The sequence below is a fragment of the Camelus ferus genome, chromosome 11 (genome assembly GCF_009834535.1).
Source record: "Camelus ferus isolate YT-003-E chromosome 11, BCGSAC_Cfer_1.0, whole genome shotgun sequence".
Taxonomy (NCBI): domain Eukaryota; kingdom Metazoa; phylum Chordata; class Mammalia; order Artiodactyla; family Camelidae; genus Camelus; species Camelus ferus.
In genome coordinates, this window is record NC_045706.1 from 6,892,133 (window position 1) to 6,916,595 (window position 24,463).

The 24,463-nt window shown below is 53.3% G+C and overlaps 1 protein-coding gene and 1 long non-coding RNA gene across 5 annotated transcripts in view; one reads left to right on the forward strand and one right to left on the reverse strand.

Annotated features, from left to right (window-relative positions):
- FAM53B (family with sequence similarity 53 member B) overlaps window positions 1-24,463 on the forward strand; it is a 110,577-nt gene that overhangs the window by 13,554 nt on the left and 72,560 nt on the right. For 3 of the 4 annotated variants that reach the window (XM_032490698.1, XM_032490695.1, XM_032490697.1), the window contains exon 2: window positions 20,725-20,983. In XM_032490698.1, coding sequence (XP_032346589.1) covers window positions 20,906-20,983 — 78 coding nt within the window. In that variant the 5' untranslated portion in view covers window positions 20,725-20,905. Of the gene's footprint in view, window positions 1-19,675; window positions 19,761-20,724; window positions 20,984-24,463 lie in introns of all 4 variants that reach the window. The other variant, XM_032490696.1, reaches the window with a different exon arrangement.
- On the reverse strand, window positions 1,367-24,038 carry LOC116666941. The gene is made up of 3 exons (XR_004323743.1): window positions 21,275-24,038; window positions 2,454-2,467; window positions 1,367-1,376 (listed from the first exon to the last, which is right to left on the reverse strand). It is a non-coding gene; the product is annotated as an uncharacterized LOC116666941 (long non-coding RNA).

Here is a 24,463-nt window from a genome sequence, read left to right on the forward strand (position 1 = left end):
CTGTTCCTTGGGTCTGTCAGTGCATCAGTGCCGGAACCACCTGCCCCCCGTTAGTGCCTGCTGGACTCCGAGTGTGGAGGGAAGCTGCCTGGCTGTTTACCGCTGGGCCGTCCTGGGCTGGGCTGGCTGCATTAGTGAGATGCTGTGTTTTGTCAGGGGTCTGGTCCACTCCTGCTCTTGGGAACGGCTGGGCCTGTCCATGTTGGGTTTAAATGGGTGCAGTCTGCACAAATCTCCCCATCTTAGACAGTGCCACTCCCTGTACAATCAGGATGAAAACATTTCCAAAATGCAAGACTAAGATATCAGGAGGAGCTTTCAGGACCTTGGGCAAGAGTATAACAAAGAGAAAACCAGATAATCCCTGGTGGATTTAGCCATAGGACAGTTGCATGAAAGAAGTGCTTGGTAAGGAGGAAGCTGGAATTCTGAGCACTCACACAGAGAGGTGTGTTTTTTTTTTTTTTTTCCACTCTTGCTTTAAAAAGGAAAAGGAAAGCCCTAGAAGCCCAGACTTGATTGCCTGCCCCCCTGTTTCTCTGCTTGCCTCTAGCAGCCACTCCCAGAATGGGCTCCTGTGTCTGCCTCGGGTAGCCAGTGGAGGGCTGAGGTCACGGCAGAGTGGGGTCCTAACAGGCAAGAGCCTGGCTTGGACTCCAGTTCATCTGTTCCGAATCCCATCTCTCCTCAGTGCCCGGTGTTACCGCCATCGTGGACCATGCTGCCATTTGAAAGAGGAATCTCTTACTCCCTGGTTGGGCTCCCCACTCACATTTTCATCATGGCCTGTGGGCAGAGAAGTAGGTTGCTCTGTGGGTTGACATTTACGAAAACCTGCTTCACGGAGCTTTCCCTTTGAATCTGTTGTTATGGTACAAGAAGTCTTCGTTTGTCCGAGCGGTTCTGAAATAAAAGGCAGGAAACCCCCCTCTCACTTCGATATCTTGCATAGAAGTCATCAAAACAGAATCCTGTGTTCTGTGCAGGAGTTGTGATTGAGGAAGCAGCTGTTCTGTTCACGATGACCCAACCAAAGCCAGCCATCTGTAGGCGTCAGGGATCCAGAATTGTCTGTTCCATCTGCTGGGTTTACTTGCATTTGTTTAAAGTATTTGGCATAGAAACTCCTTCCTTCCCGAACATCACACCGTGGGAGAGGCTCAAGGAGAGCTTCCCTGGTGAGGGCAGGGCGGACCCCAGGCCCTCCTCTGCTCCCAGGAATACTGCAGCTCACCCTATAGAGTAAGTGCATGCCAGGCAGAGAAATGAAGCAGGTCACCCATCTCTCCAAGTGTGTGCGTGGGAAGGCAGGCCTCCACTGTTTGGGATTGGGAGTGTCACAGCACTGCTTTGATGTGCTCAGGGTTTCAGACTGTCTGTGTTTTCTGGTGCTTTTTAGGCCTCCAGAATGAGCCAGGAGATGGACAGATGGACATGGGTGACTGTAGGGTGCTCAGGACAAGGAAATCCACACGGCTCTTCAAACCAAGATGAAAATGCAGTTGTCCAGGTGATTTCAGAGAGCGAATAGTCAGCATCCATTAGACACGAGGTTGTACACTCACACTTTGGGGGCCAGATGTGGTCTTCAGGCAAGATTGGTTTGACCCCCATGATACTTTATGCATTTTTGCATCTCTTGACAACATTTAAAAACCAGGATTGTACAAAGAAGTCGAGATTTTCAGCTTTCCTTGACACATCAGAAGGTCTTGACTGTCATCCTGGGCCCTCCTTCGCACATCGCCGCCCCGTGTTAGGCACCCACCCTGTGGGGCACGCCCTCTGCTTGGCATCACAGTTCCCACCCAGCATGCTTCACCCATTTGTGTTCCCTGCTTGGCTGTGGAAGGCGTTTGAGTTTGAGGCCACAGGAGTGGACGAGGCGTTAGGAAGGCAGAGTCAGGCTTTCTGGCCCTCCGGGTTGCGTGGTGCAAGGTGGGCAGCTGCCGGTGGAGAGCCCTGCGCTCACGGTCATTCCCTCCATGATCCTGTTGTCCCACCTATAGGGAAACCCACAGAGAAACGCCGGACTCAGAGCAGGGGACATGCTTTGTTCATCTCCGCGGAGGGTTCCCCTTGCTGCCCCCACTATCACCGCTGACACAAGGCTCGCAGTCAGCTCTGCAAACACGGCCCTCGACTCTCAGAAGCCGGTCTTAGCCCAAGGTCCCTTCTACCCGCAGGTTCACTCCGGTTGCCCTGCGATGCCGAGCGACCTGGGGGCTCCCTTTGTCTCCCCAACCCCCATAAAGTCACTCAGGTGCTCCACCCAGTTTAATCTTTTTAATCTAAAATCATTTCAATGATTTTAATGGATGCTGCAGAATTTTTTTTTAAACAAAGGTTTAACCTCTACATTATCTTGACAGGCAGGCTGGCTGCCATGTATCAAGTACATAACTTCTGCTGGCGGTAGAAGGAGAAGAATTTCTTAGGGTGAATGAGAACACGCTTTTCAGATCTCCTAGCTGCTTCTTGTCGACAGAGACACAGTGAAGCAAGTGGAAGTAAAGAAAAGAGCCTCCAGATGGCAATTTATTTTTTTTTCAGGAATTGAGTTTTTCTTCTCATATTCCTCCAAGTGTTTAATACCAATCACCCATTTCCTTCTTTTTTATTTTTATTTTTTGCTCAACCCCGTTTTTCCCTCCTCTTCTAATTCTCACACATTTCACTACCTGGTCAACCTTTGGGCAGCTTTGTCATTCCGGATTCTTTGCTGAATTAGAGGAATGTGGGCCAGAAGTCCCATTGCCTGAAAGCCCTTCTGCCCCCTCCCCCGCCCCGCCCTGATCTGCAGCAGAAATGTGGCATCCTTGTCTGCGTGCTCCTCCCCTGCCAGCCAGGCCATTCCGACCCTGGGGGCTTTGTCCAGCCCTGATTCTGCTGGGCCAGAGCTCCTGAGAAGGGGCCCTAAGGCCCTGACCATGCTGGTGTTCTTGAGTGCATTCCAGGACTGCTGGGAACTCCTTAAGGACAAGCACTAGGTCATCTTTTTCTAGATCCCCAGGTGCTGGCCTGGGTGACGTGCTGGGGGTGGGGCCTAGGCCTTCCACCCCTTTCTGACTTTATGGCCTTTTGCAAGAGACTCAACCTTGATGGACCCCTGTTTTTCCATCAAAGCCGGGAGCAAAATTGTACTTCCAAGTATCAGGGTTCCAGGTACCAAATCCATTGAAGCATTGTTTTTCAGACTTTCAGGAGCACCAGAATCACCTGGAGGGCTTGTCAAAACGCTGAGTACTAGACCCCTACTCACAGAGCCTCTGATTCAGTCAGTGTGGGGTGGCGAGTGGAACCTTGCATTTCTAACAAGTTCCCAGGTGAGACTTTGCTGCTGGTCAGGGGACCACACTTTGCGAACCGCTGCACTAAAACCACATTGTTAAAGCAGGTGCCAGATGCGCCAGTGTTTACCCCAGCAGGGGTGTGGGTCCCCGCCAAGGACTTGAATGCCTCCCCTGCCTGTGAGCCTGACCTCCCTTTTAATTTTCCCCACTGTGAATAGGCGCACACTTACAAAGCTTAGTATCTTACCTTCTGGGAAACTTCGCCTGTCATCCAAAGATGGTTCATTTTCCATTCGCTGTGGGCCAAAAGACTGTGTCCCCTCCCCAGATTCGTATGTTGAAACCTAATGCCCAAAGTGACGGTATTAGGAGGTGTGGCCTTTGGGGGTGACTAAGTCATGAGGGTGGAGCCCTCGTGAATGGGATTAGTGCCCTGATGAGAGGGACCCCAGAAAGAGCCCTCGCCCCTTCCACCATGTGAGGACACAGGGAGAAGATGACTGTCAGTGAGGAAGAGGCCATCAAGCCCAAGACCATGATCTTGGACTTCGCCGTCTCCAGGACTCCAAGAAAGACGCGTCATTTATGAGCAGGGCAGTTGGTGGTGTTTGTTAAAGCAGCCCAGCAGACGCGGACACCAGCTGTTTTTATGGAAGCTGTCTTGTCTTCAGACTCTGATTGCAGTAGCTGGAGAAACATTTACTTCCTACCTTTAGGTAATTCTTTTTCTAACCCACTGTCTGCCCCTGCCTCCATCCCCCCTTAATCTGGACCCTGGATATCAGAGGAGGCAACATTGATGTTTGTGAGCTTGAACTTTGGTTTCCCAGATAGATTTATTTTACCCATTCTCGCCAAAGAAAGGCCCCAGGTGGGCTGGGCTGACATCTGGCAGGGAGACGCTGGGCGGCCTGCCTCCCCTCGGGCAGCTTGTTCCCCTCGTGGTGCCTGTGCTCTCTGGGTGCTTCCCGAGACTTTCCACGTGTCAGTCTGAGGCTGAGGTGCCCTTTGACTCAGGCGTCCTGAAATCAGTGTCCCCATAGTGGCGGGAACTGGGGTGCTGACAATGCCCAGAATCAAATGCCCTGTCCCTTCTTTCTCTGACCTGCCAAGAGACGAGCCCAGCTTGGGCTTCGGGAAGTGAAGGAGTGAGCCCTTGTCCCAGCTGGGCAGCTGGGGCCCAGAGCTCAGAAGTGAGGTGCCCGAGTCCACAGGGTCAGCCAGAGGGTGCACACATCCGAGCTGTCAGTGGTGGGTGACTGCCTGCAAAGATGGATTTCATCTCATTTTTGGTTTTCAGTTGTCCAGAGTGGACCTGAAGTCACTGCTTGTCTCATGTCTTGAGCTTAAGATGGAATAGCTGGGAGGTGATGGCCGTCAGTGGTTTTGCCCAGCTTTGCAGTTTTCCTTGCAGTTTTGTTTTGTAAAGGAGTGTCCTCTCTTCCACTCCCGCTCCTTGAAAACTAGGGGACAATAAAGCAGTCATGGTTTTGAATGCAGCATTTCTGTGGTGTTTTTCTGACTCCGTTCTTGTTGCCCCCGTCCTCTGCCGTCCCCAGGCCCAGTCCCCGGCGGCTGAAGCACATTGTGCTTTCATAGCCACACCAGCACGTGGTGAGCGCGTGCTGGGCACATGCCCTGATCACATATTTGTAACTCGGGAGTCCGAGACGATCGTGACATTCTCGTGTGGGGCTGGACATGGCCACTCCCCCTTCCCAAGAGGGAACATAATTACTGTATTGTCTGTTGGCATTCTGGGTTAGCAGCATGAGTCAGAGCCGGGGCTCCTGGGCCACTGGGAGATAGAAATAACTGTTTGCGGCTGTGTACCTTTATGCTGCCGTTTTAGGAAGGGCGTGGTTTGGGACACCCTGTCAGGATCCCCTGGGTCGCCTGGGTTGTTCAGCTGAGTAAACCACCAGCCTGTTCCCTCATGGCTCAGCTTGCTGGCCTGGTGTTATTGCTGGCAGAGGGGAGAGCAGGACAGGTGTGGTAGGGCAGAGCCCTGAGAGCTAGGGAGGAGCCGGGTGAGGTGCGGCTGGGCTGGAATAGGCCTGAGGCCGCCCTGTGTGGCGGAGCCCCCACCCGCTGGGCCTTGTGAGGGGTGAAGTTGGACAGGTGTCCAATTGGGTGGCCTGGGGTTGCTTTTACCCGAAGCTGGGAAGAAGTCTTCACCTCCTGGCCCCCAGCCTGCTGGGGTGTTGGACACATCGCCGATTGACTTCCTCTTGGGATTCCCTTATCCTGTCTCTGATTGTTGAACTCCTATCTGTCCGGAAAGCCCGACACTCATACCACCTCCTCTAGGATGCCTCCCCAGATCTTTACCTCCCTACTTGGGATTATAGCTCCCTCCTGTCCTCTGGCACATGTCCTCTCCTCACACTTACTGTGCCTTGTGTGTACCTGTTTGAACACTTGGTGGTTTGTGTGAACTTGGTGGGATCATCTGCCTTCCTTCCTCAGTCCCTGACACAGCCAGCCCCGGGAGTGCTGGCCTAGGTGGCGGGGGTGGGGTGGGGACGGGACTCTGACACCATGAGGAAACAATGACGAGGGAAACAGCACAGGGTGTGTACAGGGTCCACCTGCTGCATCAGAGTCTCTGAGAAGATACCCTCTGTTCACGTGCACATTTGACTTCTCTCGGATGATACTGTCCCTGGACCCTCCTTGCTCATCATGCAGGCTGCCGGATCCTCGGGCCTCCTTGTTCTCAGGGAACACTGGCCCACGGGGTTGCTGCAGAGGCCCGGCTGCCTGCAGGTGCTGCCTCCCAGCCAGCCCCGAGTGCAGCCCGGCACTTCCTCCTAAAATCAGAACTTGGGAAACAAAACCTTAGGGAAGGACCCTGGATCGAGGTTTTCCTGGGATTGGGTGTGTGAAAGGCTGGCTACCCGGCTGCCCAAGGAGCCTCTGCTGAGTATTTGCAAGTTTCCAGGAGGTGTGAGCGCTATCAGATACATTGATTTTGCACCGACCCCAGTTTCTGCTTGTGCTCTGCTGCTGTGGAACCCAGACAGCTCTGAGCCCAGCCCCTCTGTGGACCAGGAGTTAACGACACAATTTTGATAGCTGTGGGAAACCCCACAAGCAAGAGAGGTTTCAGTAGTTTTTGGCATCCAGAAAGTCGAGACCTGACTTAATGTAACGAATGTACTTTTTGGTTCAGCAAACATTCCCTGAGCTGTTTTTTTGTGCCAGGTCCCGGGACTCAGGGGACCGTGGTTAGGTTCGTGCCCTCCCGAAGCTCACAGTCTGTGGGGGAGACAGACACACTGCCAGTTCATTTCATGCTTCTCTGATTCACGCTCTGTGGTGTGGATGAGGCCTTCCTGGAGGAGGAGGCCCCCCCCCAGCTGAAGGTAGTTAGCTCAGCTGGAGGCTCAGGAGGCTGAGAGGGGAGCAGCGGGAAGCAGGGAGCAAGTTCTAGCCAGGAGGACGAGCGTGAGCAGAGGTCTGGACACACGGAATACACGGGGCGTCTGGCGAAGTACAGGCGGTGTGTGTGTGTTTAACTTTTAAGAGCAGGCAGTATAGGCACTTGGTGCAAACTCAGCTGTGAAAATTAACTCCCCCGTCCCTGTCCCCCAGCTACACTGCTCTTTCCCTCTCTGGAAGAACACCTGTTTCCATTTGTTTGTCTTTTCTCCTAGAGATAGTCCATTCATCTGCAAGCACATCTAAATATATGTAATTTGATTAAAAAATTTATATTTTTTTTTGCAAAGGATTTTAAAATGAACACAATGGTATTCCTTGAAGACCCTGTTCTCACCTCTGTTTTTAGCCACCTACTTCCTCTCCCTGAAGACCTTTGATGTTAAGTTTCTTTTGTGTCCTTCCAGAGACTTCTATAGTATTACTACATTTATTTAGTTTTACCCAATAGGAGCTTACTATGTCCACTGTCTGTCTTTGCTTCTTCCACTTAACAGTAGACTGGAAGATGGTATCGTTTTGGTACATACACTTGATAGTCTTTGAGAAAGCTGCATTTTGTCCTTTGTGTGGCTGTCTGGGCAGTTTGTTGTCCTGTCCTTACTTAGGCACTAAAGTTGCTTTCCGTCTTAGCTGTGCCGAAGGTGCGCGTTTATTTGCACATGAGCAGGACTGTCTGTGGGGCAGATTCATTAGGCATTTGAAGTTCACACAGTTTGAGGGGAGAGCCGCCAGGGTGGCAGTAGAATGGCACAGAGATGTTTGGCCCAGTTATTTTTTTGGCTTGCTCTCTGCAGAAGTTGACTTGTTCCTCTTTGTGAAAGGCAAGCAACTTTTAAATTGGGTTCTGCTGAGAGCTTTGGAGAGAAACTGTTTTGCTCTGTTGCTGCCTCCTGTCACTGACCCCTCTGCAAAAGGGGACCCACTGTGGGCTCGAGAAATGCCAGTCACCCAGGGGCGTGGTCAGCATTGCTCAGAGGGACGCCCCTTGGGCACCGGTGCCAGGCCTCCTCCCACGCACGGTGGCCGGGCGAGGCCAGCGCAGGGGCGGAGAAGCAGCCTGCCCCGTCTTCTGGGGCCTGGTGGACCTGGATGACACTTCCGGACACTTGCCAGTCTTTGTGCTTCATAAACATCATGGTTCTAGTAAATGTTTTGTTGGTTTATTAATGATTTGTGTGAACAAGAATCTGCTTAGGAAGAGAACCCTCCGAGAGGTGAGAGGGGGAGACCCTAGCAGAGCTTTGCACCCACCCTACTCAAGTTGTGATGCCTGTTGTGGAAGTGTCAAAGGCCCAGTTACGTTATCATGCTGTTTGTCTTTTAAAATGTACTCTGTCTTGTAGTGCACTTTATTTTACTGATGCATTAGTTAATAATTCTTCCTTCCTTGGGCGGAGAGCCTGTGGCTTACATGTTTTTGTCTTCAGTGCCTGCCACCATCCCTGCAGGCAGGAGGTAATCATTGGATGTGGGCTTGTGAATGAATGAGCACAACTCTTGTCCCATCAGGCTTTTCAGGGATGCCAGCCTGCTGTTGACCCTTCACGCAGAGCACCTCAAACTTGGTTTTGGTGTCCAAATACTGACCTTTGACCAGTACCTGTTACGTTTCATCCATTCTGATCTTGTCCCCGTAACTTACTCTGCTTTTTTAATAAAACTTTATTATTGTTACTTATAACTCTGAGATGGTTGATGATTGGTGCCCCCTCCCCTGGGCTCACCCCTGGCTGAAGAGTCAAGTGCTGCTCGTTTTTCGTGAGCTTTCCTGCTCTTGTACGTTTGACAGCTTCTCCAGATGAGCCTCCTGACCAGGTGAGTCCCCTTCGATGGGAGGCGAAGGCCAACCCGCGGGTGGATTTGGGAGGTGCTCTGAGGCCTGGCTGTAGAGATTCGCTGCTGACTTAGTGAAATGAGCTTCCTGAGAGCAAGACAAGCCTGTACCAAAACCTGGCTCTGACGGCTGCACGGGGACTATGATAATAACAGGACAGCAGCGGCCGCCGTGGGCATGTTTGATGGTATTTCAGGGTCTTGGGTGTGTTGTGGACAAACAGTGGAGTGAACCTGTTTCTTCTGGGGCCTGGGCCATTTCTGAATGAGGAAGATGCATGCTCACTTGTGGAAGCTGGGCTCTCTCTCTCTCAAGGCTCTTTGAGTCTTGCTTAGAGCTGTCAGGATACCCAGGGACGGCTCTGGAAGAGTTCAGCAGGGCTCTTACCTTTCCTTTGAGCTGGGTGAATCTGGTTGGCCGCGTCATTTCCTATTTAGCCCCCTCGAGATCTTTGCTCTGAGCAGCAGGAGGCCCGGGGTTGTCATATCCAGAGTGCTTAGAAGGAAGTGGAGATGGTTTGCAAATGAGGCGCCCCTCCCTTCTCCCGCCTCCACGCCCTGCCAAAAAATAAAGCAGGCGCCCAAGACACAATAAGCAGCTGCTCCCCCAAGCTCCTTCTGTTCATCCCATGGCCAGTTCTAAGTAATTCAGAGCAGAATCCCTGGGCTTCACTTTGAATTAGGACCTCAGGGAAGCCCTTCTTACAGGAGCCTCTTTCTCTTCCTAAAGAATCAGCAGTCTGGGGCTGTTGTGGTCCTTCTGCAGACAGATGGCTGTTGTTACACAAACAGTGGCTGCCTCGCCACGGCACTGCCACTGATGGCCAGAGTCCTCTTTGTAGAGTGTCCTGCCCATTGGAAGCCCCCTGAGAAGTACCAGCGAGGTGGCTTTGCGAACTTGACTGAGGGGTGCCGTGGGGTTCGGGTGCGCCTGCTGTTATGACAGACCTGTCTGGCGGCAGAGTGCCTCCGAAGAGCTGTGTGTTGGCAGACGACGGCATTCTTGAACGTGTGGCAGAGCTTGCAGTGGGAAGGGGGTGGGGTGGGGGGAGAAGCCTAATGTAGCTTGGTTAGCCTGTCCAGTGCACCTCTGCACCAGACCCTGTAAGACAGGTTGGGAGAAACGACTCGGTTGGATCAGGAGGGTGAAGTCGTCCTGGTGTGTGAGCTGAGGTCAGCCAGGGTGTGACCTCTGAGTGAGTGGCAGATGGGAAACCTGGTTCTCCTGTCCCTAACTGTTCCTGCAGAGCTCTTGTCCCCTCCTGCGTCACCTCCAGTGTGCCAGTGTGATACTGTTTGGGGCCACCAGCCTCCAGGCCCCTGAGATAAAGAGATGGCTGCCCTCCCAGCTGTGTCCCAGGTGCCAGCTGCTGAGAGATTATGTCCCCTCTGTGTGGCGGCCTGGGGGTTCGCTGAGATCAGCCCTGGTCTGGGGGTCTGGGGAGAGGGGTTGGAACAGCAACACTTCTCCTGCCCGAGGAGCTTCCGGATCCAGCTGGCGTGGATGTGGGCGTGTAGCCTGGGCTGGGGGTGGATCGTCTTGCAGGAGGAAGAGGAGGTCGCTGTCTGTGGGCCCTAAAAGTCCATAAACATTTTGGAAAGGAAGAGGATATTCTTGTTTCAGGAGGGAGGAGGTGAAAGTGTGAAACCTGGTGAGTGACTAACTTGCTGGCCTTCCAAGAAACTCCTTAATTCAGAATGTTGTTTACGTTGCCGAAAGACACCAAGGTGCCCCTGTGTGCTTGAGGAATGATCTGGGAAGATGCACTTGTACAAACACCCCCAATTTGCCTCCAGAGGTATGTAAGGGGGGGCAACCCCACCTCCCCGACCCCGGAACCCAGGTGTTACCTGTCCCCAGAGAACAGCAGGGTGGCTTCCTGCTCCCCGCTCGGCTGTACAGAAGGTCACAGCTAAGGCTCCCGGTGCAGCGACTGACACTTTAGTCTTTACTGTCATCCGGTTTCCTGGGACCTTGAACTCTGCAGGTCTGTCTGAGCAGGACCGGGAAGGCTGGCAGACACACGGCCGCCAGAGCAGTTGCTCCAGGACGGGCGTCCTCAGCTCTCCTCATCCTCTCTGACCTCACACGTCACCTTCAGGTCACCTTCAGATCCATCACCGAGTCTCAGGCTCACTCGAGTTCCCATTTGCATGTCACAGGTGAGGACACTGAGGCTGGGAGAGGCAGCCCCACCTGGCCTGAGCCTGCAGCTGGTGTGTGGCTGCCCGTGGACGCTCATGAGGCAAACAGAGCCCATCTGTCCTGGCCTTCCACTTGTCAGGTGAGGGAACCAGGGCCCAGAGACGGGAAGTGACTTGTCAGACGGGCCAGAACCCGTGTTTCCTGAGTCCTGCTCTCTGCACACAGGCCACCCTGCCTCTTGTTTGGCCTTCTACATTTTCATTTTTGGTTTTTCTTTAACCCCACTTCTCTTTGGGGTTTGAATCATGTTTTGATTAAACTCACTGTGCTGTAAGTAGGTCTGACTGAAGGACACGTCATGGGCGTCTTAGGCTAAGTGGCTTAGCCTTTCAGTAGATTATCTCTGGGGCCCTGCCGTGTCTCCCATCCTCTGTTCTCTGCCCTCCTCTCCCTCACCCTGGTTTGGAGAAGGCGGTGTCTAGTCTGTGCTCAGTAAGTACCGGTCCTCCTCCCCTCCCTACCCCCGTCCTTCGTTTCCTTCCTTTTGCGTTAGCTCAGCAAGTTCTTGTCCGTGGTGCGCTCTTCTTTCGGAGTCTTTGGTGGGTGAAAACGACGGGAACGGTAGCGAGAATTGCGGGAGTGCTGATAGGAACCTCGCCTGTCAGTTACTTCTCGTTGATAAATGAGCTCTTGACAAGTCATGCATGCAGTTGGCTTCAGTTTCAAGAAGCAACACAGGCTGTCTCGTTCCCATGTTCAGATTTGTTTTGGCTCTGGGTCTCAGCACTTTCATGTCCCTGAATAATGTCCTTCCTCCCCCTCCTCTTGAAATGTTATTTGCTTAAAGAAACAGAAGACCCCTCCGACACTGTGAGAGTGACTGTGTGAAGTCCCAGGGCACAGAGTCCCAGTTTGGTTCAGCAGCTCATTTTACTGTTTTGTTTTGTTTCCCTCCATTAAGAACATCTTACAAGGGAGCCTGGGCCACTTTGTTCAGCCCAGGGCACAGGGTGGGTCCCTTTCTAGCCAGGTAATGTGACTGCCAGTCCTTCCCTGAGTTTGGGCCTGACCTGAAGGTCTAGTCCAGGGAACGTCTGTTCGTCCTAGTTACTGAAGAAAACACCGCCAAGGATGCACCTTACTCGGGGTGGGGGCCAGCGGGTGGGGTGAGCGCACCTCCTCTAAGCACAGCAGGGGCTTTATTCTTACAGCAAGAATGTATTGCACCCTCCAGAGTCCAATGCAGCCACGCGTCAGCTGTGTGACTTTAACCAGGTCATGTGCCTCTCTGAGCCTAGTTTCCTCACTTGTCACACGCAAACGGGAACCCGAGCGAGCCTGAGGCTCGGTAATGGATTTGACTGTCCAGCAGCCACACCTGGTGCTTGGAGGATGACAGGCTCATTCCCTGCCCACTCCCAGCAGCTCTTGCTGGAGCTGTGGAGACATGATCTCTTAGCCAGTTTGCAAGCACTTAACAAGGGCCTGCTGTCTGCTGGAAACTGTGCTCACCTGAGGACTTAAGTACCTCTAGGCACCTCTTCAGGTGCTCTGCCTTACTGTCTTGACTCCCTTAACTTACCTACTTAACTGTAAGTATTTGATTGCTCAGTTAAACTGACCAAACGCTGAAGCACAGATGCTAGATTTGCAACGCACCCCTTCTCTCCAAGCTGCCCCTGCGGCACCTCGGGCCACACCTCAACCTCCTGGACGTAACACTGCACTTGGGGTTCCACAGGCAGGGAGTGGGGAGGCGAGACGGTGGGAGTGAAACATAATGTCGCTGCTTTCCGTCCCTAAGGGTGAGGGTGGGCAGCCGGGCGCCATGTGAGGAGAAGTGCTTTCCAGGAAAGCCAGGGTGCTCCCAGGCCGGGGGGAGAGGCACTGGCTTCCTACTACATCAGCCAGAATCTGCATCCATCGGCCCCCGTCTCCCTGGGCCTAGGCCTCCCGCTGCCCCTCCACCGTGGCCCACCCTATCCTTCTCTGCAAGTCCATTCCCAGGGTGTTCACGGGGAGCCCTCCACACGTGTAGTCTGGGTGTGGACCTGCCTCAGTCCTCTGGTCACTGCCTGTTCCCTGAGTCAATGACAAAAACGGGGGCGAGCACTGGACTCGAGGTCCAGAAGTCACGCTTCCATTCCCAGCTCAGCCCGGACGAGCTGCGGCACCCTGGATGAGCTGTTTAACTATGCTCCGCGTCATGATAGGATAGCAGTTATCCTTGTTCTGCCCACCTTGAGTGGAAAGTTAAGGTTGGTAAGACGGGGCACCTTAAGAAATGCCTGGAGGTACTGAAGTCCTCAGGTGAGCACAGTTCCCAGCAGAGCTTAGGCCCTTGTTAAGTGCTTGCAAACTGGCTAACAGATCGTATCTTCGCAGCTCCAGCAGGAGCTGCTGGGCGGGGGCAGGGAACATGCTTGTGAATCCTACAAGCACCTCACTGGGGTGTGGCTGCTGGACAGTCAAGTCCATTACTGAATCTCAGGCTCACTCGGGATCTCGTTTGCGTGTGACAGGTGAGGAAACCAGGCTCGCAGGGGGGAATGGCCTGGCTAAAGCCACACAGCTGATGTGTGTAAGATCCTTATGACAAAGTCTACAGATCCTGGCGTAGAAGCGTTAGTGGTCAAGACAAAGACTTTGGGACTCAGCAGATGTGGCCTGAGCCCTCGTTTTACCCTTCACAGCTGGGCGACCTTGGGCCTGGGCCTCCGCTTGCCCCCCGTAAAGCGGAGTGACAGTCACAGGGATGCTCTGAGGGTATGGTCCCCACAGGGCCTGGCACTGCTGCTGTGACCAGTCTTTTGCTCGTGCTTGTTGTCAAGTAGACTCCATGCCACCCGTTACCTCTGCAAATAAGAAGATCCTAGGAAAGTGGTGAACAAAAATGTGTTATTTCATTTTCTGGGTACTGCCTCTCTTCTGGGGTTTCCTTAAATCAGTAGGGTTTGGTATTGAGCATGTCCATGGTGTTCAACTGTTGACTTTTAAGAGGTTTCATTTGTCTGTTTCTCTGCCGGTGTATTGAAGGTGGTGAAGGCAGAGCCGTCTTTGTTCGGTGAACTTTTAGTAGGACCTGAAGACTCGGGAACCTGGGCTGAGGGTGTTAGTTTAAAGGTTCCACTGCAGTCTGGGAAACACATTCTCTGGGCATGTCCTCTTACTGAAACTCCAGACTCTCTTTCCAATATCAACTCGGTCTGGGAAAATATGGGCTCTTGATAAAGTTCCTAGGCAGCGTTTAACTTTTATCCTTTAAACTCAGATGACTTAGCTGTACAAACAGCAAGCAAAAGGCGTCCCGAGGCAGATTAAATTGCCTTTTCTTGGCAGATATGAACCTTGACTCCCGACCACAGGGTTCCTCTCTCCTCCCCACCCTTCTCTGGGTTTGTCACAGGACCTGGCAGGACGCAGCATGACCCACCGAGAGATGCACTTCCCCAAATGTTCAATCAGTTTGCTTCTAGATCCTGCCCACAGATTGCGTCGGTCACACCAACAGCTGAAGTTATGAAAGTTTCAAAGTGCATACGGCCTTCCCGAAGACCTTGTAGGATTGCTGTTTCCCTCCCATTTCCTTTGCTTAATGGGAGGGGGAAATGGAAGCTCTGAAAGGAATGGCTTGCTCGCGCCATCAGGAAAATCACTGTCAGTGGCCAAGGTTATGTTTAGGTTTTGCTCTGGGTCCTGCGTTTGGGGTGATGAGATGTTCTTCTGCTATAAAACTAACTTGTACAAGTAGTAAACACAGGATAAGGATATTAAAAGGAGGAAACGTTTAATTGCCGGGGCAATTTCCAGTGTGGTCAGTTTCTTTTTAAGGGGTAGCTCTTCCAGATGCATTACAGAAGCATTTGGTAAATTCCTATAATCTTCTTAAGAGTTATATAGAATTTTAGACTTTACAACACTTTTCTGCATATGTAAAGTCATTTAGTGTGCACCAGGCAGGTTTCCCATTTGCCAGATACAAAGAGTCTCGACCACAGTGATATCAGACAGCTGGGTTCAAGGGCTGCAGACGAATGAAGGCACATTGGAGACGGCAGAGCAAGAACAAGATAGGAAGGACTCGTGTGAGAAAGTTGTCCCCTGTCCCTGCAGTGGTCTGAGGAAGCAGACCTGGGTTCAGATCTTGCCCTCACCCCTGCTAGCTGTAGGACCTTGGGCAAATGCTTGATTTATTTTCTTGGAGCCTCAGTCTTCTCATCTGGAAAATGGCAATACTACTAACGACAATGTGTGCTTACAGGAATTGGAGAGATGAAATGAGAAGAGCCCATAGTTGGTGCTCAGGGAGGTGGGAGGTAGAGGCTGGGAGTGCAGCTGGGTGGAGGCTCGAGGGGGCGGAGTGTCAGGGGGTGGATGGAGGCCTTTCGCTGACTGCGGGCAGTGTCACTTTGCACCCCTCAACCATCTGTCTGGGCCCTCCCACCCTGCAGGCCTGGCTCTGGGCACAGTGCTGAGATGCTCATGCTGTCATTGGGCAGACATACCCCTGGGGTAAGGACTGGGGCTGTGGACAGGGCCCTCTGCCACCACGTCTGCACCCAGGGGCTATGAAGGTATCAGGGGGTTAGGGTCACTGGTCAGTAGAAAGTCTGACTTTGCCTTTTGCTCTTCCAATGGAAGTCCTAGGGAGGATGAGCCACTGAGTGGGCTCCTGGCTCACAGCCGGGGAGCGTGTGTGCCCTGAATAGGCTGGACACCTGCTGAGGGGAGACCCTTGCCGAGCCCTCCTCCAGCAGACAGCAGGCACCTAGATGTGTGTGGAGGCCGAGCGGGGACCCTCTGTCTGCCATCAGCGCTGAGCAGGGATCTCAGTGGAGAGGTGGGAGGTAAATTCGAGGACCGGGAAGTGACAAGGTTTAAACAGACGCCAGGGAGACTGCCGTTGTGGAGGGATGATGTTGGCAGGCAGAGATGCTGAGCACAGTGGCTTCTTGTGCAAAGGGGAGTGGATGCTGGCGTCTGGGGCCTCCTGTGTGCTGAGCTCTTTGTACACATTTTCTTACCGCCGTCTCCCAGCAGTCCCCAGAGCGAAGGTGTTCTCTCTGTCATTTTAAAGATGAGGAAGCCAAAGTCAGGCGACTTTCAAAGTGACATCGAAGCTGCCCAATGCCTTCGGACGTGTCCTTGCCCCACCTTGCACGTGGGCTTGTGGGTACAGACAGCGCCTTGAGGGCTTTTAAAAATAAATTGTATATGTGTGTGCGGTACAGTTCACTCTTCGGTGTTTAGTTCTGTTGAGTTTTGACAAATGCGTAGATGGAGTGTGCTTCTTAAATTCAAAATTTTTACACAGAAATTTTTTTCTGTGTCTTTAATTTTGTATCTATATAAGATGACAGACTACACTTACTGTGGTCGTCATTTCATGATGTGTGTGCGTCGGGTTGTCACGCTGCACACCTTGAACTTACACAGTGCTGTGTCAGTTATGTCTCAGCAAAACTGGAAGAAAAATTAAAAGAAAATTTGAGGTTGTTATAAATTCACACAAAGACAGTGGTTGTAAGAAATAATAGAAATCCTGTGTACCGTTTACTCAGGGTCCCTCAACAGTAACATGTTGCAAAACCGTAGTATGAATGACGAGCAGGAAATTGACACTGATGCAGATACAGAACATTTCCATCTCCTCGAGGCTCCCTGCTGCTGCCTTTTCCTAACCACGCCCTCCTCCCTCCCACTCCCGTACCCCCATCCCAATCCCCCAGCCACTACTCGTCTCGTCTTCCTTTCTATAATTTTGTCACTTCAAAAATGCCATGTAAATGGAATAATGCAATAATTAACCTTTGGGGATTGGGATTTTTCTCTCAGCATAATTCCTTGGAGATGCATCCAAGTAGGTACCAACAGTTCATCCCTTTCTACTGCTGAGGAGTGTTCCATGGTGTGCTTGTTCCGCAATTTGTTTAGCCAGTCATCCGTTGAGGGACATCTGGGTTGTTTCCTGGTTTTGGCTGTTATGAATAAAGCTGTTATGAACATTCATGTGCAGGTTTTTGTGTGAACATAAGTTTGCGTTGCTCTGGGATAAATGCCAAGGCGTGTGCTTGCTGGGTTGTACGGTAGTTGCTTGTGGGGCATTGAAGGATGTGTTTGGGATGGAGAAGCAGGTGGGGTTGGGGGTCTTGCTGCAGATGGGCCCGGATGGGACGTACAGGCCTGGGGGCTCATCCCTGACACCCTGGGTGTGTTGCTTCACCTGCCTGTGAAATGGGGATAATTGAACCTGTCATGTAACTCATGCATATGAAGGTACACAGTAGGTGCTCAGTAGATGGAAACAGTTGTTAATATGAGTTAAGAGAAGACCCACCAGGCCAGGGCAGAGTCTGTGCCCCAGAGGTGGCCTCAGGAGGCCATTACCTTGCTGCTGGTGGGCTCTGGGGCCTCCTTTTTCCCTTGGGCAGAGCTGTGCACTCAGTTGTCCCTCAAAGGCCGAGTTCCTGGCTTCTCCCTGAGAAGTCCCTGGCCCCGTTCTCAGACTGGGCTGTGAGTCTCTGGACGTGCACTGGCATTCCCCAGTGAGCCTGGCCAGGCCCATGCCATGGATCAAAGGAATCCCAGGGAATTCCAGATAGTGCCAGGTTCTGCTGGTCTGGATTTGCCTCACAGGGTCTGGGAATGTGCCCAGATCATTTCAGATGTTGCTATGATTTAGCCTAATTCCAGAAACGTGTGCAGCTCTTGCTGTAGTCAAGGCCCTGTGCTAGGTGTTGCAAAGGGTTCGGAAAAAATCAGTCTTTCAACAGATCGACGCAGCCAAATCCAGCTCTTTGGGGAGCCTGCTGTGGCCTCATGGTCAAGTCTCCATTTAGTCTGGCATTCAGAGCCTTTGGTCTGGTGGGAATCTGTCTTTTGAGCCCCTTGTCCGGCTGCTGCCCCCTTTCCACGTGCCCTGGGTGTCCACCACCAGTGTGGTAACTGCCCCCCGACGCCGTGTTCAGGCCGGGCCGCCATGCTTTGCTCACTCTTCCCGCTGCCTGGTGCCTCTTCCTTTCCTGCTGCAATCTTGCCTAGTTTCTTTTTAATAAAAAGGTGTCGCAGGCACTGGTTGAAATACTCGCACAGCGTGTGCGGGCAGTGAAGCTGTACCGTCAAGGTGCCTCGTCCCGCTGCAGGGCCACGCGGCTGTGGGGCCACGCGGTACTGCCTTCTTGCTGTTTTCATATACAGTGTATCTTGGAGAGTTTTGTGTCTGTACCATTAGAATCCCCTCAATAAAACCGTGGTGTGGGTGGTGTGGTATTTACCTAGCTACACCAGGGTTTCTGTAACCAGTCCCCTCTTGATGGCCATCCAGGTTGCCGCCACTCCTGGGCCCTTACAGGCAGCGCTGCGTGTTGTTGGCCCCTGTGCAAAGGGGTCTGTTTGCCATTCAGCTCCAGTGCCCTCCTCCTGTCTGCCTTTGGCAGCTGTGGTGCCTGCACTCACAGTGCTCTTTCCATGACTCCTGAGGACAGGAATTAGTGGCAGACCGTCTTCCTCCTTCTAGTGCCTGCCATGTTTGCTGACCCCCAGTTCCCGGGAGCGCATGGTGCCCCAGTATTCACCGGCCTCAGCGCCCTGGCCTTTTGTAGGGGTAGGGCAGGGGCAGAGCTGTGAGAGCTGGGTCTCCTGCACCACTTCCTCTGTTTGGCTTCATGCTTGGTACACAGCAGCTGCATCAGATGGACTAATGTGTTTCCATGGTGATAGACTTCCATGGCATCATTCTTACTGGTTCTTACTGGCTGCCTACTGTTTCACCAGAGGCTTGGGCCGTAATATAGCTAGTCCCTTCTTGATGGAATTTAGTTTTGGAAAGTTTTGGTGGAATTTTCCTTTTAAAAAATTTGAGAGGACAGATGCCTGGGTGTCCATTGCTGAGAAAAGATGGGGGCCCATGGGCTCCCCTGTGACACTAGTGACAGTCACTACTGTTGACTGAGTACTTCTTCAGATGAGCCAGGCTTCTCCCTGAGCCAAGGGCCAGAGCTTGGTTTCCATAGGGTACAGTCAGCTGAGGCAGGCACTGCGGTCCCTATTCTGTGGAGAGGGAAGCCGAGGTTCAGAGAGTAACAAGCAACTTGGCAAAGGTCACTCGGACAAGACGTTTTAAGAGCTGGGATTCCAACTCAGGTGTGCTCGACTCAGGGCCTGAGCTTGTAACCACGAGCCCTCCTGCCTATTAGGGAAGAAGGGGGTAGGAGGAGGGCAGGTCACCCCCGGGCCTTGGGGCAATGGCTGGCCGCCCCAAAACTGAATCAAGGTTGCACCCAGAGGGAAGACGGCTGCCATCAGGCCTCGCCTCTGTCTCTGAGCGGCACAAAGGGTCCCTTTGAAGAGAGAGTCCACAAGCGCCCCTCGGGGCACTGTCCCGCTCGCATGGCCCAGCCCCGCTCCTGAGCCAAACGTCCAGGGGGCTGGCGAGCATTCCTGGCTCAGCTTTCTGGCCAGACTCGGAGGAGTGATCTGAAATTCTTTGCTGGGGCAGATCATACTTGGTCAGAACGTGTCACTTCTATATTGATGTGGCTTTGAAGCTCTGCAGGTCTCCCAGTGTGACCTGGGAGCCTGTTGTCTCCACCGGGCCTCCCCCCTGAACAGTCAATCCTTTGAAAATGTATTGATTTTCCTCCTCCCCTTCCCTGCTTTTGCACTTTGGATGAACCTTGTTTTCGAAGAACAGTAGAAGGTAATTTTCCTGTGCTTGCCAGCTGGCCCGTAATTGAGCAATTTCAATAACACCCACTGTAAAGTCTAATTGAAGTAAACAGGAAAATATGATTTACAATCTGGACAGCAAGTAAATACCAGGGTGCAATTAATTTTTACACAGAGTAGCAGATTCTAGAACATTTTCCTGCACTGACCAGTTTGTTTTTAATTACAGGTTGGGAACGGCCTTTTTATTTAGTTTTTACTCTTATTATCATTACTTTTTACTTTTTAGGTTCCTTGGACCTATCTGGCTTTCTCTGCAGGCGTGACCACAGATGAGTGGGAAGGAAACAGGATCAGAGAGATTAATTTATAAGGTGTGATTTTCCCACCCTGAACTGACGGCCACACTCTTTGGGCGTCTGCTTGGTGGGAGATGATGGTAGATGAGGGAGATGCCCTGGGCTGTGTAGAATGATGGTACTGGTCACTCCTGGGAGCTCAGAGAGGTGTGCGCAGACCCTGCAAGGGCTGTGGCTTGGTTTGGCACATTCTGAGGAAGGGGACAGAGCTACAGAGGCCCCCAGTGTTGCAAATGTGTCATGGTGGAAACGTGGTGCTTCCAAGGATGGGAAATATGTGCCTTTAAATGGACCCTCCTGGTTCTTCCAGAAGCTTCTGTTCAGACCTGGGTGGACAGGAGCCACCTTGCTGGCTGCCGAGCTCTGACCCCTTGGGTTTTGACTGCAGGGTGAGCACATATCTGGCCTCAGCCAACCTTGGGTTGTCTGTAGAACCAGCTCAGTGTAAGAAGTCAGACAACTTGAGGACACTTTGGGGACAGCATACTGAGGAGCCCAGACCTGGAGATCTGTCATAAAGCTTCCACGTGCAGTTACTAACTACTACATATAAAAAAGATAAGCAGCAGGTTTCTACTGTACAGTGCAGGGAAATATATTCAATGCCTTGTAATAGCCTGTAATGAGAAATAATATGAAAAGGAATATTTATATACATATATAAGTGAATCACCGTGCTCTACACCAGAAATCAATGTAACATTGTAAACCCACTATACTTCAATAAAAAAATAAAAGCTCCATAAGGCTGAACTGAGATTCACTGTTGTGCACATCAGCACGTTGGCTTTAGGTTGGTGTAGGGGATGGTGACTCAGAAAAGGTGACTCTGGCCTTGGTGGCCCTCCCATGATGCTTCTCCAGGGGGAAGGCAGTTCTATTCCCAGCGGGGTCCCAGCGTGGAGGGGAGTGGGCTGCTCTCTCTGGGCCCTGGTCTTCCCCAGTCCTGAATCTCTTTGCCTTTCTTTTGTCTTTCCAGGGAGCTGACGACACGTGGCTGTTTCCTGGAAGAGCCCCACCCCGAGGGTGAGTGGCTGGGAAGGAGCTGCTTCTGCTGACGACGTCACCTGGAAGGCGCCCAGGAGGTCTACCCGAGTCTCCCGACCTGAAGATGGCTCGTGCCCACCCTGAGCTGGCGCCCAGCGCCTGAGGTCCTTACCATGGTGATGATCCTGAGTCAGAGCCTCGACAAGCAGGGAGCTGACCCCGTAGCATGCAGGACCTTCAACCCTGAGCTGGTAAGGACCCAGTGGGCCTCATTTCTCTGATGACCCTTTTGAGGCCCATTGTCCAGGTGGGGCTGTGGACTGAGCAAGCAGGTTAGCAGACCGAGTCCAGAGGGCCCACGAGCGGAGCTCTGTGAGACATGGCAGGTGGGGTGGTGGGGCTGGCGGGGCCAAGTCACCCAGGGCCTGGCTGTGTCCTCACAAGAAGGAAGTAGCCGGTACAGAGTGGAGTCCTCTGGTGAGCGAGGAGGGAAGGCCAGCGCCCTGGTAAATAACACCAAGCCACCCCTGTCGGGCTGAGACCGACATTCCTCCTGGTCTCCACCCGGTAAGGGAGGTGGTTTCCGGAAGCGGGGTGGTAACCGAGTTGGGGCTAAGATAAGGCCGTGCCTCCAGAGGGCGGTCAGAGTTAGAGCTGCCACCTCAGGAATGTCAAGAGTGGGAGATGATGGCGAAGAAGGTGTGGCCCGGTGGCCAGGGTGGTGACGGCCCCCACGGATGAGCTGGGTGCAGGGGCAGCCAGTCTGTACTTCTGGGACCGAGAACAAAGCGGCCTCTTAGCCCTCCTTCCAGCCTTGATTCCTCAGGAGCTAGTGGGCTGCCCTCCGAAGAGGGAACAGGGAGAAGTCCCACTTGGGCATTTTGCACGTGGGCTTAGTCCCCAGGACTCTCTGCCGCTTCTGTGTCAGGGATTCGTCGTCCAGGGTCACACTGCCTGGTGCCCCTGCTGGCTCCCCTCACAGCCCCTTATGGGAACCCACACAAGCACCTCGTGGGCTTCCTCCCCCGACCTCACACCAGCTTCCACACCAAGAGTGGGGTCTCAGGTCCTTGTAGGAGCTTGTGAAAGCCACCGAGACCTGTGTCCACCCTGCGGGCCTCACAGAGTGCCCTGGGTGTGTCAGGCCCTGGGCTGGAGGAACTCCAAAGATGAGCCAGGTCTCTGCCCATCGCTGCTTCCTTTCCAATTTGCATTGACTGTATATCTGTAATTAGATTCCCTCTCACCATCCCCACTGCTGCCACTCTGGTGCCACCTGCATCCTCTCTTGCCTGGATACTAATGGGAACTGGTCCCCTGCCTCTGCTCCTTTAGCCTGTTCTCCACCCAGCAGCCAGAGGGAATGCAAGTCAGACTGTCCCTCCCCTGCTCAGAACCTTCCACTGGCTTCCCATCTCTGGCTGAGCAAACACCAGAGCCCTTACTTGGAGGTAAAGGCCCGGTGTGCTCTGCCCCTGACACCACTCTGTTCTCTCTCTGCTCTGCCACTCACTTGGCTCAAGCCAGGCCGGCCTCCTTGCTCAAACGTGCCTCAGGGCATTTGCACTTCTTCCGTGGCCTGGAACACTCCACCTTAGCAGGGTCTCTCCCTCCCTCCCTTTCCATGGCCACCCGGCCTAAAATCTAATCCCACTACCACCCCCACCTCCATTCCTTGTGCACTCTGCGCTTTCCCCATCTCCTTTTCCCTCCAAGGCACTTAACCACTTTTCTGACATTTTGATCTTGTTTCTTGAGTGACTCCTGCACTGGAAGGTGAGCTCCACAAGGCAAGGACTTTGTCTCGTTTGCTTCTTGCTGAACACCTTGTGCCTGACCCTGGGCCTTGCACGTGGTGGGCGCAGGGACATTTGTGCAGCGAATGAGGGTGGGTTCCTGTAGCCCAGCTTGTTGGCTTGTCCTCGTTTTAGTCCCTTCTCTGCTGCTCAAGTTCATGGCTGGGAGGTGCCAGGATGAGTTGCTCTGTTTTCTGCTGTCTTGGTGTTTCCCTGGTGAAATTAGAGCGCTCCTGTAGAGCAGCTCTGACCAGAGCAGAATGGCTCTCAGGGGCGGACCTCCTGGAGCTCCCAAGGGAGGGTCCCTGTCTGGGTCCAGCTGTACTGGTGCCTTAGTTGCCGCCACTGAACTTGGTTCCATCTTGGGGCGGGCCTGGCCGGGGCTGGCCATGGAGCTGGTTCCAGGGCTCATGGGCCCATGGTCATCTGAGACAGGGCCTGAGCCCCTGCCAGGAGGAGGGTGGCCTCCCAGCCCTCACGGGGAAGGAAAATCATCTGCTCAGAAAAGAAAAGGAGAGAAAGCCAGGGGAAGCAAACTGTCCTTGAAGGGGGCTCTGGGGCTTGCCAGGCCAGGGTCTGCCTTTTCTTCCCACACGCCACCCCTCCCCTTCTTGGAAGGGCGTTTTCTGTCTTCCTCCTCCTCTTCCCATGCCTAGACTCCCAGATGGACAGGCCAGCTGTGGGACCAGCCACCTTTGGAGAGGAGCCTTCTTTGTCAGTCTGTGGGCATGTTCAGGTTGGCAGCACATCACAGGCCTGACCTGGTTCTGCTCACGGTGCAGGTGGAAGCAGAGCGTGGGCAGGCGTTGTCTGTATGGGGCCTGTAGAGGTCCCCCCCCCACCTCTCCTGCAGCCTCCCCCACCTGCTGAGGAGCAGGGATGCCTCTTTCTCTACCTGCTGTATAGACAGGAAACAGAGAGCCCAGGGGACGGACGGCCCAGGTCACACAGCTGGCGAGCAGGGTGCCAGGTTGCAGGCCTCCAGTGCAGGCCCTTGTCCACTCCACCGTGGCCCTCACGCACGCCCCCACCCGGCTCCTGAGGCTGCAGTCATCCCTGGACTCCGCTAGGCCTGGGGGAGAGGCACGGGCTGTAAACAACCAAAGAAAGACCCAAAATAAGATCAGCCTAGCGATGGCATCCACGAGTCAGAATGTAAGATGAACTGATTAGAGTTTGCTCCGAGCAGCCAACAAGGTTGAGAGGAAGATGGGGGTTTTGCTTCAGCTTCCTAAACTGGTAACGGCGTCCTTACGTAAATACCATCAAGATAATAACAGGAAAGATGGAAAAGCTTTTCTCTTTTGTTTTCGAACCAGACTAAGAAGATAACAGAAGTGGGGGGTTTAGATTAAAAAAGAAGTCTTGAATCACCGCAGGCCATTTTGAAATTATGGGAGCCGGCGGCCCCGCAGTGCAGACAGAGCCTCAAACTGTAGGTGAAGGTCACCTGGGGGCCCGGACGCACTGGGAGGGGAGAAACATGGATGCCCCCGGGCCCTGGCCACCCCTCCCACCCCCGCCTGCTGAGGGTCACTGTGATGGTTCTCTTGTTCTCCTTTTTCTAAAAACTAAGTGCCAGTGGCGACGTGACTGCCCTACTCCCGAGAGAGAGGTGGGAGGACAGAAGAGGGGCCGAAGAGCTCGGTCTCCCCGTCCCCCGGGGTGGGGGTGGTGCCCGGCCCCAGCTCGGCTTGCACAGCGCGTAGCGATGACTCTCGGTTCCCCTTTCCCCCACTCCACCCGGTCGCTTTCCTTTCCTCTGCCGAGCGGCTCTTCCTTCGAGTGTTCTAACATTAGCTGCTGCCGCTGGAAGGCAGCCCAGACTTTTGACCTCGGGAGCAGCGTTCCTCCGGCTCCTTCCCGCACACCCACGCTCAGGCCAAGAGCCCGTTCTCTCTCCCCACAGTGACCGTCTTCCCCGGCCAGGCCGAC